This window comes from Arachis hypogaea, chromosome 19 (assembly GCF_003086295.3).
Source record: "Arachis hypogaea cultivar Tifrunner chromosome 19, arahy.Tifrunner.gnm2.J5K5, whole genome shotgun sequence".
Classification (NCBI taxonomy): Eukaryota; Viridiplantae; Streptophyta; class Magnoliopsida; order Fabales; family Fabaceae; genus Arachis; species Arachis hypogaea.
In genome coordinates this window covers 135,373,960-135,388,062 of record NC_092054.1, presented here as the reverse complement: position 1 = coordinate 135,388,062, position 14,103 = coordinate 135,373,960, and the positions used below count along the sequence as shown (strand labels likewise).

General features: G+C 37.0%; 2 protein-coding genes across 26 annotated transcripts; both read right to left on the bottom strand.

Annotated features, from left to right (window-relative positions):
* Positions 1-2,264: 2,264 nt before the first annotated feature.
* Positions 2,265-12,718, bottom strand: LOC112777531 (pentatricopeptide repeat-containing protein At2g13600). 21 transcript variants are annotated; one of them, XM_072226430.1, is made up of 9 exons: positions 12,577-12,718; positions 4,349-6,569; positions 4,156-4,270; positions 3,977-4,078; positions 3,481-3,561; positions 3,204-3,304; positions 2,870-2,950; positions 2,697-2,780; positions 2,265-2,511 (listed from the first exon to the last, which is right to left on the bottom strand). In XM_072226430.1, the coding sequence occupies exon 2, from the start codon at positions 6,453-6,455 to the stop codon at positions 4,350-4,352; it is 2,106 nt and encodes a 701-aa protein (XP_072082531.1). In that variant the 5' UTR covers positions 6,456-6,569; positions 12,577-12,718; the 3' UTR covers positions 2,265-2,511; positions 2,697-2,780; positions 2,870-2,950; positions 3,204-3,304; positions 3,481-3,561; positions 3,977-4,078; positions 4,156-4,270; position 4,349. The 21 variants fall into 21 exon arrangements, with proteins under 21 accessions (XP_072082531.1, XP_072082527.1, XP_072082526.1 ...); XM_072226426.1 differs by having other exon boundaries at positions 4,188-4,270; XM_072226425.1 differs by having other exon boundaries at positions 3,481-4,078.
* LOC112777530 (pentatricopeptide repeat-containing protein At3g23020) lies at positions 7,550-13,061 on the bottom strand. Of its 5 annotated transcripts, none has more exons than XM_072226412.1 (3): positions 12,577-13,061; positions 10,422-12,219; positions 7,550-10,282 (listed from the first exon to the last, which is right to left on the bottom strand). In XM_072226412.1, exon 3 carries the CDS (start codon positions 10,278-10,280, stop codon positions 7,746-7,748), a length of 2,535 nt encoding a protein of 844 aa, XP_072082513.1. In that variant the 5' UTR covers positions 10,281-10,282; positions 10,422-12,219; positions 12,577-13,061; the 3' UTR covers positions 7,550-7,745. The 5 variants fall into 5 exon arrangements, with proteins under 5 accessions (XP_072082513.1, XP_025677705.1, XP_025677702.1 ...); XM_025821920.3 differs by having other exon boundaries at positions 10,422-10,653; positions 12,577-12,719; XM_025821917.3 differs by having other exon boundaries at positions 10,422-11,397; positions 12,577-12,717.
* Positions 13,062-14,103: the final 1,042 nt, after the last annotated feature.

Here is a 14,103-nt window from a genome sequence, read left to right as displayed (position 1 = left end):
CCAATCAAGCTATACCAATATTTCAATATTATATTCAATACCTAGCTGGTTTATATACATGATATGATGATATGATATTATGATATGAGTAAAGAATTATACCTTGAGATAAATGGTAACAAGATGCAATGTTAAGTTTTTTTTTTATGGCGTTTAATCTAATGATATAATCTTTGTTAGATTATGATGATTTATATAGTGTAAAATAATACTTAATTTTTTGTAATACTTAAATATATATTATTTTATTAGTTATTCATCTCAAAATCATAATTTTTCATTTTATCCAGGTATAAAATTTTACTAATATTTAAGTATATACATTTACGATTAATCTCTACATACAAGTGTTTTGTGCTTACAATCTTTACAAGTTTGAAGAGAACGAAATCTCATAAACACGCTGCTTATGTTACGGGTATCTTTAACAAACTTTTAAATCAATCCAAATCAATTAACGCGTGAATATATAAGTTCCATTTTTCAAAAGATTTCGTTTCCTTTTTTCGAATTTCTAGCCAAATTTGTTCAATCTCCTTCGTGCGTTCTCTCTTTGCCTTCGATCTCCTTCTGTTTTTTTCGATTTTCATGGTTTCTGAAATCAAGCTTTGAAATTGTTTTGAAGATAATGGAACTTCATAAATACACCTAAACGATTACAGAAATACACCAAAGGATTATAGAAATACACCCAAGGGATTACAGAAATACACCTAAACGGTTACAGAAATAAACCAAACGATTACAGAAATACACCCAAAGGATTACAGAAACAAACCCAAAAGATTTAAGAAATACACCCAAAGGATTTAAGAAATACACCCAATATCAGGGGGGAGACAGTATATTTCTTCTTGAAATCTTTTAATGTTTTGCTGGTTAATGATGAAGCCCATGGCAGAGACAATCTAGAAAAAAAAATCTAGAAGAACAGTAAAACAGTACCTTGAATAATGTTTTTTCGTTTTTTCTGGTGATTTTTTATGGAGATTTTGTATCTTTTCTTCTTGATTCTTCTACTCTTCGCAAAATCATAGTTTGTTGCGAATGTTCCTTGAATCTTGACGGTTTGCGTTTTGATTGAGGAATAAGAGGAAGAGTGCAGCATAATGAACACGTGCGTTGGACGCTCAATTTTAAAGGAGTGGTGCGCGTATTTTTTTCTTGAATTTGGACTAACTTGTATAACTTGTAAGCCAAAAAGGCTTGTATGTATAGCAGGCCTCGTACATTTAGTATTTATTCACGGAAATCCTATGTATTTGGATTTTTTTTTAGGTCCAAATAAATATCAATAAAATCAAACTTTATTTGATTGATCATTTTGGAATGTTTATTCCGATTTAAAATGTCTTAAAGAATTAATATAAACGATACTGAAATATAAAATTATCTATAAATTATTTTATATGACAAAATAGATCCAATTAAATATAAGTTAAACTATTTCTAATAATAATAATTGTTATTTTTATTATTATTGTTGTGACATTTTGATTGCTATCTATACCTTGCCTTGCATTCATGCTATTTTATTGATTTATACATATCAACCAAACTTTGGATACTGGGGTTAAATTAATCCGTAATCCGTGAGAACTTTCAGGGAGAAAAAAAAAACTCTTTATTTTTTTTATTTTCAAGGTTGTAACACAAGCTCTAATTTATAGAGGAAAACTATTTAGAATTGTTTAGTTTAGCATTGGAGCATCAGACATGTTTAGTCTTTTTGAAAGCTCTTCACTCTTTTGTTTTATTATTTTTTCTTGTTCTAAACGTAAACGTAATTCTACCCTTTAACCTATATTTATCTAAAACTAAAAATTCTAATTTTTGCATTTATTTTTTTATTAGATTAAAATTTATTTTTTATTTACTAATTTTGTCTTTTATTGTTCATATGATAAATTTTATTTTTTTATAATATTCTCTCATACATATTATTTTTGATAGAATTCTTATTATTTTTTGTGTATGAATTATTTTTGCCACTATTGTTATTTCTCTTTTTGTATAGAATATTTTTTTTTGTAATTCGAAGAACTTGGGAGTTAGGACACTAAAGAATACCGAAAATACTAGAAAAAAAATATTAAAACTTTTTTAAATATTTAAAATAAAATTATAAAATAATATAAAATAATTATTTAAATTTGTCTTTTTCAATAATTTTTCATCTAAAGGTGATTTTAAATAATATAATCTAAACAATATTTAGTTTACTATAATCCATTTTAATATAAAAATTATCAAACATAAACCACTTTAATATCAACTCACTTTTGATTAAAATCAATTTTATACAAATTTCTGTTTGCAAACTTTAATTCAAACACACACTTAATTGAATACATGAATACAAAATTTTCCTCGTACTATATTTGTGCACCTTCGGGTCCACCAAGCCAAGCCACCGCATACTGCATGTATTAAAATATACAGTTGATGCACCATTAACCTTTTCTCCAGTAATCTATCTCCGTTCAAGCACCACCAACTCTGGTTTTATTTCTACAAAAATAAATAAATAAATAATTCATGCTATGACAAAGAGCGACACCAAGTGTTTAGATCTTAAGGTTTATTTTCAACAATTATGTGGCAGCACCAGTTCAATTTATATCATCAGTGTTGCTGATAGTGCACTTCAAAGTAGCAACAAGAATTAATAAAATGGAGGGTTTCCTATTACAAACCTATGTCTGTAGTCTTGTTTTGATCACATCAAAAGGAGTTGTGAACAAAGCAGCAGTAGATCCAGCTAATCCTCCACAGATTAACTACAAAAATTTGTAAAATGATCATAAACACATGCATCTTAGTGAGACAAAATAAAGACTATGAAAGCACAAGGAACACACGAACTTACAGTCTGAAATGCGTTAGGTTGAATAATAGATGACAAAGATGGCATCACTTTTTTCAACCTTTCATATCTATAAAACTATAACTGTTCACAGAAAATAGCCATAAACAAAACCTTATCCCAAAGAACTCAGAAAAGCGATTGCAGAAGAATATTAACAGCAGAGGTTAGAAATGAAAAATCAACAATCATACGAAGCTTCCTCTACACTCATATTAAGACATGAAAATGTCCAGGGTCAAAGTTGGCAACAAATATAGAAAATAGCAAACCACCAATTCCTGACACCTGATACTACAGAGAACATGTAATGAAAGTTGAAATGCCTATTATTAACCTTGGATAATTGAATGTGGAACATTTTGCCACAGTATAGCTCCCCAACCTGCATAAATGGATGGAAAACCAGCATTTCTGAATATTCCAACCAAAGCATCCCTGCATAGATTATATTCATAAGCAGGGAAACATAAAATCAATACAATATATCTTTTGTAACAGTGAATATAGATTGCAATGATTGAATAGATTCAGAAAACACAAAAAGCCAAGGCATCCTCAATCAGATCAAGAAGTGATGACAAGTACAGATGATAATAAGGGCTGAGGCATACCAACGGCTGCGATAATGACACCCAACTTGCATCTGCTGCTTAATTCGTTCACTAGGAGTGAAAATGAAAGAGGTGGCAATACTTGCAGAACCACCACCCACACAATGAGAAAAAGAATAATACTCTTGCAGATAATAACCACCACTCACTCATTCACATGGATTTCTCTTCAAACAGCTATTTATAAAATATGTATATATGTCTGGTCAGTGCCAGAGTTGTATTAGCTTTATGTTTTTGATGATTACTTAATCAATTCAAACCCCCGTCGTTCTCTTCATCATCTAGATTCCTTCTTCCCTGGTAATTTCTTTTATAAAATAAAAATTGTCCGATTCTCTAGTTAAATAGCATTGTTCTTACAAATAGCAAAAATAGGATGATTCTACAACTGAAGAGCTTTTTACCATGCTTGTTCAGTAAGTCTGATTTACAACTCTATATTCAGAGAAAGTAAGAAACTGAGAAAATATTTTTTATCGTAGTTCTAAAATACCTGAAGGGTAATGGCAAAGTGCCAAATGATATACATGTAGTCACGTACAAAGGATGTGTCCATTCTGTAAAGGCCCTTCAAAACTTTCTTTTGCTCATTGTTCTGGCAAGCAAACATAACATGATCAAAATCAAGGAATAATAGGAGTTCTCTATGATGGATGGGGAATCAAATAGTACCAACGAACTAAAAATTATGGTTAAGGCCCTACAGCTTTAGCTTAATAGCTGTACATTCAACTTGGCTTTGAAAAAAGTTTTGGAGGATCCTGATCCTGAGTTTCTGGCCAATACCCTGATTTCAAGAAAGAGAAAAGGTTTAATGTCCGAAGTGAAGGATGCCAGAAAGCATTTGCCATAAGAAATTTCATACTCTATCCAAGTGCAGCCTCTACTGGCATTTCCATTTCACAATGCAAGTTAAGTTCAGAATCACTTTCTTCCTCACACATCTCTTCATCAACTTCTGGCACGTAGCCATCTTGCTTCATCTGTTTTGTAAGAATTTTCAGAACTAAATAGATGTCCTTCCTTCGAGGGTGACGTTTATCTTTCACCATGAAAACATTCATGCAACTCTGAATTTCGATCCAACTGCAACCAGGTTGCTTAATCACTCCCCGTTGCCTCATCTGTTTCCTGATCCTCACCACATCTTTCCATCTACCAAGTTCAGCACATATATTTGAAAGTAAAACATAAGGTCCAGAGTTCAAGGGATCGATTTCTATGAGCTTTCCCGCCACATATTTTCCTAATGAAATGTTTCGATGAACCTTGCAGGCCCCAAGTAAAGATCCCCAGACAACAGAATCAGGCTGCATTGGCATTTCTTCTATCAATTTTATCGCTTCATCAAGGCAACCAGCCCGACCGAGCAAGTCAACCATGCATGTATAATGGTCCTTTGATGGTGCTAAACCAAACTCAATCCTCATTGAATGGAAGTAATGACGTCCTTCTTCAACAAGTCCTGCATGGCTACATGCAGATAGAACCCCAATCATAGTTACATGATCTGGTTTTTCTCCTGATACCAGCATTTTCTTGAAAATTTCAAGGGCCTCTATACCATAACCATTTTGTGCATATCCGACTATCATCGCATTCCATGAAACATTATCCCTTTCCTTCATATGTTCAAAAACTAGGCATCCTTCTTCAACCAATCCACATTTCATGTACATGTCAATGAGAGAATTTCCGACAAAAATATCAGATTCATCTACGGACTTGAACCAAAATCCGTGCTTCAAAATGTGAGTATGAGCCTGTCTGCCAAGCTTCAGATCAGAAAGATTTGCACATGCATTGAGCAGGTTCCCAAAGGTGTAATGAGTTGGCCAAATGGATTCCCTCTTGAGGAGGAGAAAAAGTTTAACAGCCTCCTCATTCTCTCCATTTTGTGTATAACCCGCTATAAGGGCATTCCAGGACACCACATTCCTCTCCATCATGGTAGAAAACATCAGCCTCGCCGCTTTCACGCTTGCCACCCTTGCATATCCACTAACCATAGAGGTTTCAGACACCACATCCCTAAATGGCATCCTATCAAACACCGTTCTAGCTTCATTCACTTTCTTGCACTTTGCATACATATCAACCAATGCATTGTTTAACACAAGATCACTCCGGAATTTGTCCTGTTTCATAACACGAGCATGAATTTGCAATCCTTCCCTAATTGCTGACAAGCTTGCACAAGCACTTACTACACTGGCTAGAGTAACTTCATCAGGTTCAATCCCACTATTCATCATTCTTACAAAAACCTCTAGAGCTTTTTCAACAGGACCATTTTGCTCATAGCATGTAATCAAGCTGTTCCAAGAAACAATGTTCCTTGTGCTCATGCCATCAAAAGCTCTCTGAGCAGAGGCCACAACCCCACACTTAGAGTACATATCAACAAGAGCAGAATCCATATAAACATCTGATGAGTAATGATTCTTTGACATCAAAGCGTGGATTTGAATCCCCAAATTCAAGTCAGTTAACCCTGCACAAGCACTTAGCGCACTCCCAAATGAGTACTCATTAAGCACAAAATTCTCACGGTGCATGCCAACAAAGAATCTCAAAGCTTCCTGGAAGCAACCGTGTTGGGAAAAACCTGACACCATAGCATTCCACGAGCACTGGTCAGGTTGCGGCATTGAGTTAAACATGTTCAAAGCCTCATCAAGACAACCGGGCTTCGCCAACGCGCTTAAAATTGCATTCCAACTGAAAGTGTTCCTCTGGGGCATATGGTCAAACACTTTGCGCGCGTCCTCCAAACAACCGCATTTTCCATAAGCATCTATGAGCCTGTTCAGAATGAAGATCTCCGACGAAAACTGCGACTTAGTAATTCGAGCATGAATGCGACGCACGTCACTAACGAACTTTGATCGAACGCACGAGTCCAATAGCTTCGCGAAGGGAGTAGAGTCAAGGAAATCGGCGTCACCCACCAACTTTCTGGCCCAACCCATCTCTGCCCATTCGAGAACCTTCCACAAAGACCTTTATTTTGGCAAAGGGGGTCCTATTATCCGAACTTGTGGCACTTGCACCCTCCTCTTTCTTCCTTCAAATAAAGCTCCGTACTTCGTAACCAAGTTCACAAGACAAGAACAAAAATAGAGTCAGAAACAAGTTTACATCTTGTAAGCAATTTACCTATTAATATACAACTAGAAAATGGGAAAGTGGTAAGCATGAAATGGTCACGGAGCACATCCCTGTCTTTGGTTATTGGGTAATCTAATTCATCAGCAACTATCAGCCTATTACCACAAAGACATACACATGTCAAACTTTGCGGACATCAAATATATACACAACAAACAGATATACGAAGTCATCTATATTACGCCCACCATTTATCGCCACCGAGGGAGGTACATATTGGCAAAGTCTAGAACAAGAATTACCCTTAAATCATATTCTTGGTAAAAGTTTCTAACTTTCTATGAATACATGTTTTGTAATTTGAGGCATTATGCATTATTTAATGTAATGTCTTTTGAAAAAAACTAAGAATTTGGACACATAATAGCTACTCATAAGCATTCTTTAATCTTGACACATTTCAAGAAAAGCAAACAGTTAGAATGGAGACATTAACGGAGGGGGCGGAAAGTCTGACAGAGTTAGTGATTAGGAGCCCCAGTGTCATTTTCTAATTGATGAGAGACAGAATGGAAATTCGTAAAATGGTTAAAGACTAGGCTGGGCTTTTCCTCTTAAAATTATAAACTTTTAATTTAAATGTTGTAACGGTAGCTATTTTGAATTTTAAATTTTGACAACTAAAGTTCTTAATGATCAAGGTGATTGACAATGTCTAAAGATGATACCATCATTCTTGATGGAGCTGGGGACAAGAAAGCAACCGCGAAAAGATGTGATAACGACTGAGAGGATCTCCTCTAAAATTTTGGTGCTACCTTTCTTGGTGTTTACATTACTCACATTGTGATTTTTTTTTCTGATTCTTGTGATATTTTCAACAAGCAAATTAGGTCAGCAATTGAAAATAAATAGCGAGCCTTTTCCTCTAAATACAAAGAAATCCTATGACCCATTTCTTAAAAGCAAAATGATTTTACATTTTTACAGCACTCAAATTTAATGTTATACAACATAATATGCAGCAAAACCAATCAAGCTACACCAAGAATTCCAATATTATATTTCATACCTAGCTGGTTTATATACATGATATGATTTAAGTAAACAAAATTCTGCAAAATCTATCAAGGTCTTTGCAGATGACATATCTATTCACTATCACAATCAGAACCACAATCATCATCTACTTCAAGAACACTTGAAAGTGCTGAAGTCCATGCCTGAAGACCATGAGAAGGATCCTTTTTCATCAACACTTCATATTTTCTAACACTTTCCCTTGACACTCCATATCTCACCAAAAGATTTCCAAGTGATCTAAAACTACAATTATCAGGTTTAACGGCAGCTCTTACCATTTCCCTGAAGGTATCTATCGTATCCTTGGCTCTCCCAGCAATGATATACAGATCAAGCACACTATTGTAACTTTTCGGATCCTTCAAGAGCTTCAATTTTCTCATCTGCATTGCAATTTCAATGGCTTCATCAAGCCTCTCAAGTTTCTTGTACAAACTTAGCATCATTGCAAATGTGAATTCGTTTGCAGCTCTCTTTCTCTTCAATGTCTCGAATATCCCCTTCGCTTGGTCGATCATAGATTGCTTAGCATAAAGATCAATCATACAATTACAAGACCATACAGCAGCACCTCCTTCTGATGATTGAAGCAACTTGAATGTTTCTTCTGCTTGTTTTAGGTTGCCAACTTTTGTGTACAACTTGATCAAACAATTGTACATGACAGTATTTCCTGGCAACCTGACTCTTTTCATTTCATCGGCATAAGCAATGGCTTCTTTAACCCTTCCAACATCAACAAAAGCATTGATCAACACCCCATAAATTATAACATCCGGCTGCACACCGTACCTAATCATTTCCTTATATGTATCATCTGCCATTTCCAATTGCCCTAGTTTTGCAAAGCTGGAAATCACAGCACTATATTGGACACAATTTCTCACTAATCCTGCCTCCTGCATTTTTTTCAGATATGACTTAGCAATCTGCGGCTTGTCGGCAGTGACTAAAATATGTATGAGAGAGCTATAGCTGCATGTGTCTGCAACTACCCCATGTCTCTGCATGCTATCAAACAATTCACATGCTTTATCATAGCGTTTCCCTATGCCATAAGCTTTAATCATCACATTAAACTCAAGAACACTTGGACTCTTCCTTTCTTGGGATCGAATGAAGACTTCCTCGGCTTCTAAAGTATGTCCATGCTCTCCATATGCATCAATGTTGGCAGCATAACACTCGGATATCATATTGCCAGCGAGATGAAACCTCCAAAACCAAAACATGGACCTTTCAAGCATTCCTGCTTCTATGTACATCCTAGTCAACGCAGATTGGGTGAATTCATCTATTTCAAGGCCCCTCTTATCCATATCTGATATAAGCTCTTCAGCTTCATGAACCATTTTCCTTATCGAGTATGCATATAAGAGGGTACGATAACTCACACGATCTGGCTCAAGGCAAGCCTCCTTCATCCTTTTGAAATATTTCGTTGCACCAGTTATATCATTATGTTTGGCATGGATGGAGACAAGAATATTGTACGTCCTTGTGTTAGGTGAGCAACGAAGTTCTTCCATTTTTCGCAGGAGTAAGCTTACTTCCTCTAGTTGTCCATGGTTTCCACAAATGTGAATCATTGTATTGAATGTCACAATGGTTGGTGCTATACCTTGTTTAAGCATCTTAACAAAAGTTTCTGATGCTTCTTTAAGCCGGCCAGACTTTCCGTATGTGTCAATCAAGGCATTATAGGTATGTGAGCTCAAAGAAGCATTAGAATATGCCACCCTCTCTGCTTCCGGTGCAGCCACTGCATTCTTATTATTTGGCCTCAAAGGTTTACCTAATGACCATTTCTTGAAAAACTCTTCAGCTTTCCGAAACTCTCCCGCCTTCTTGTATAATTGGACTACAGTTACCATAGTGACCTCATCAGGTTCCATTCCTTGACCAAGCATCCTCTCAAGCCAAAAAAGTGCGTCCTCTTTTAGCCCACCTTTGCTATATACATCAATCAAAGTTCCATAAGTAGAATTCGTTGCTGTGATCCCCCTCGCATTCATCTCATTCCACAAAATCTCCACACGGCTCCACTTCAGCGCCTTGCCAAGGGTCCTAATCATGATGTTGTAGTGAATCACATTCAATTCATGGCCATTCTCCTTGAACCACTTGAAAATCTCTAATGCTCTGTCCCACCTCCGTTGCTCCTTCAAGATGATGCTCCTCTCCTTGTTGTTGATCCTCTCCTCCCACGGACTCAATGCCTCACCCACATCCCGGAAAGTATCCAAAGCATCCAGAATGTCAGGGATACATCCACCATAAGAAGCCCATTTCTTCGAACACTTGGTGTGCCCCTTCAAATTCCCACCACCACTACCACTCAGCTCATCGCCAATTTTTCTCTTTTCGAGAGCCCCATCATTGGAATTCTTCTCCAAACCTTGTTTCCTCAATTGGGTCTCACGATTCACACGTCCTGGAGAATAGCGCTTGACAAAGGTGGTTCCTTTGCTGCCATTATTGCTTCTATGAGGAACCTTTTCAGCTTTCTCTGGTGGAGAAACCAAAACAGCGTTTGAGTTTGGAAAGATGGGTCCATGGAAACAGAGGTTGGTGGTGTATAATAGTTGCAGCTTCATGAACATTGCTGCAAACAGAGAAAAAAGAACACAATGGTGAAAGGTGTAAGGCTGGTGCTGGCGGAGTAAGAACTAAAGCATCAATTAACTGATGGAGTAAGCACAACAGATTCAACAATTGTTGAACAAATTGTAATCAACGTTTACCTGTAAGTGGATGAGTGGGTTGACGGCGTGGTGAGAGCAGAACCGAATATTGATGTGTGGGTGGATGACGGCTGTCATAGGCGGTGAACTGTGGTGGACCGGTGACAGAAGAACCGCGAAGGCGGAGACAAAGCCACAACCCACGAAGAAGAAGAATGGCAATGGGAGGGGTGAGTCACTGAGTATAGCACCAAGAAGGGGAAACAGGGAGAGACCGCGAGTGAATGTAGCTCTGTTATTTTGTTCAGTATTCACTTTTCAGTGATTTGTGAGAATGTGCGACTGGGGGGGGGGGGGGATTTTTGTCTAAAAGGCTGCGTTTGTTTAGATTGCGTTTGTTTTGCTGTACATGTCCATCAAGACATGGATACTATGGTACATGTCTAACGTTTGTTTCCTGAGACACAAAATTATGAAGGACATGGTTACACACAATCACCCGTAAAAAACATGTATTTTGTGAAGGACACGGTTACAACTTTATCCCTTAATATTTTAATAATTCCAACCATGCCCCTTTCATCTTCCATCTAATTTCTCCTCCAGCCTTTCTTCAGCATCTTCTCTCTCGCAGGTAGCTTTCTCTGCTTTCTGCCGCCGCTGGCTTCAGGCATCAACGCCGCTACCCTCCAACCTCTCTCTTGCTGTTCGTCTTCTCCAAGGAGAACGTCCCCTCTACTTCGCCCTCTCATGCGTCTCTGTTGTTCTTGTTCCTCTTTAAGATCTTCCCGATGACGGGAACAACCACTAATTCAGCACCAAGGAACCACCACAGATCTATGAGCAACAAAGAAGAGGACTCGATACCACCAGAGGTAGATCTATACTGTATGCATCTGCTTCGTCTTCCTTCCACATCACGTCTGCCTCTCTTTCCTCTGTGCATCTTCGTTGTCTCCTCCTTCCCTCAACCTGTAGTGCCGCATCTCATCCTTGTGCTCTGATATGGTCTTCTCTTCTTCTGCCTCCTGATTCACTTTATATTTGTTTGAATTTTTTATTTTTATTTTTTATTAAAAAAATTAAATCTGTATTCTTTTATTTGAGATAAGATTGAAAATTTTTTGTTGATTTTATACATATTGAATTTAATTTGAATTTGTGTATTTGTTTTCATTTGGGATGAGATTGAAATTTCTTTTTGTTGATTTTATAATATTGAATTTAGTTTGGATTTGGGTTTTTGTTAATTTTGGATTTGATATGAAGATGGTGGTAGTTTTTGATAACTCTGAAAGAAGAGTGAGAAAGGTAGAAGTGGTAGTAGTGGCGGTGGTGCTAAAATGGTGAGGGTAAAATTGACATTTTAGTATAAGTATGAAAAGTGTGATCTGTTTTGTCTAAGGTACCAAACAAGATGTAAAATTAAGTGTCTTTTTGTGTCTATGTACTTTTGTGTATTTATGTGTATGTCTCTGAGACAACAACCAAACACAACCTTAGGCACCGGACACTGAGACGACAGGGAAAACACAAAATTATGTTTGAACAAATGAAACATGGACAAAAAAGACTAAAGAGATATTGAATTAGTATATTTTGTGTATAGTCAAAACCAACCCGGTGATCGAACCGGTCAGACTACTGGATCACTGAGTCTTTGGTTCAACCGGTGGGTTATGAGTTAAACTAGTTAACCCAGTCTTATTTACAGAATGTTTTCCCCAGATTCAACTACTTGTTTACAATGGCCCCGTGCAGGATCAGTTTTTCCTCTATTGTTATTTTTTTGGGTTACAATTGTTGTATCAGGAGTTGATCCTTGTTCTTGGGATGATGGTGTTTCTGATGAAGCCATCTTAAAATCCCATAAAAGAAAAAAAAATCAATAAACTAAGTACCTATTAGCAAAACCAACTAGCATCTTTACAGCAGCAACATTCAACAAAATTCATAATCAGTAAAACCGATTCATAAACCAATTCAACAATTAACATAACCACTGCATATTCAACAACTAAACCCTATTCATAATCAGCAAAAAATTAACAATAAAATTCACAGCAATAAACCAATCAACAATAAAATTCAACCTTTTTTCAATTCAACCACTGTCATATTCATTTCTAAACAGCATCCTAAACCAATCAACAATAAAATTCATAGCAATAACATCAATGAATCAACCTGGAAAGAAAAAAAAATAAATGTTCACCTGTTGTTCACAGAAGGTGGATGTCAAGCAGCAGTTCAGGCAGCAAAAACCACGGAAGAGAGGCGAGGAGGGACGGAGGCGGGGCGAGACGCGAGCACTGGCAAGACGCGAGCAGTGGAGCACACCAGGCGTTGGGTGCAGTGATGGCGGACGACGACGATAAGCTGCACGGCTGCAGGAAGCACGGCTCGAGCACTTACCGGCGGAGGCACGGCGAGACGCGAGCTTCCGAGCACACAACACAGTCGGAGGAGAGAGGAGAGAGGCGAGACGCAATTCGCAAGCACAAGATGCGGAGGATCGGGCCAGAGGCGCGGCGACGGCGGTGACGGCGGCGAGCGTGTGGTGGCGGTGAACCGAGGTGAGCTGAGGTGAGCTCCGAGCGCTGTGCCTCTGTGTGTGGTGTGCCGTTTTCGAAAGTGAAAGTGAGAGTGAGAGTGAGAGTGAGAGAGCTGGGGGTGGTGTGGGTTCCCAAATCCGAAACTAGGCTAGGAAACGTCAAACTGCCATTTTTAACATTTCGGAACCGGTCCGGGTATCTCAAACCCGTCAGTTCATCAGTTTTTGCAAAAATTCGGCCAAGTCAAACCGTTTCTCAAATCTGCCGGTTCATTGTCCGGTCCAACGTTCAATTCGGACCGGACTAAAGGCCAGGTTGTCGGTTGTTTGGTCCGACTACCCAAGCGATCCGGTTTTTAGATAGAATTCTGTGTCCAAAAATACTAATAAAAACGCAACTTATTTTTTATTTTCTTATTATTTTTATCTATTTTTTATAATTATATTTTTTATCGTTAATTTTTTTTTTCTAAAATTTATGAAAAAATAAAATAAATTAGACTTTTATAATTTTTTTATATTTAACTCGTCATTAAACAAAATACAAGAATACTAATTTTTGTATCTCACTTAGATCGTGTAGACTAGACCCAATAAAGGTGCTGATCGATGAAGCCTAGCTCAATATGTAGATAAATCGAGTGAAAATGTTATAAACTAATAGCAAATTGGGATAGTATTTTGGACCCAAATATAGTTAGTATTATCAATACTAGATACTAGTATTGTCTGATTTGATATGAAGTAGGATAGATCGAAAATTTGACCTGATCTTAGTGTGATCCAAGAACGGAGTCTTGTGCAGCCTAAAGAGGACAATACCCCCTCCCAAATTAATTACATGTGAAATATTTTATTTTTATGTTTTACTCTCCTTAATTTTGGTTTTGGACCTCTTATTTTGTTATTTTTTTTATGTTGACTCTCTCCAACCAAAAATTATAGCTCCATCACTAATGTGATCCTTATAAATTCAAGAAAATTTTCACTCGTCCTTAGTATCACGTTTAACTTTCACTCCTCTCTCTCTCTCTCTCTCTCACTTTTAATTCATTTCACTCGCTACTTGTTGTCAAAAGGTAAATTTTAATTCCTTGTCTTGTTTTATCTTTTAATTTTTATTTAGGATAAACTATTATTTCTATCCATGAATATTTAGAACGCTAACAAATTTTCTTATGTAAAAAA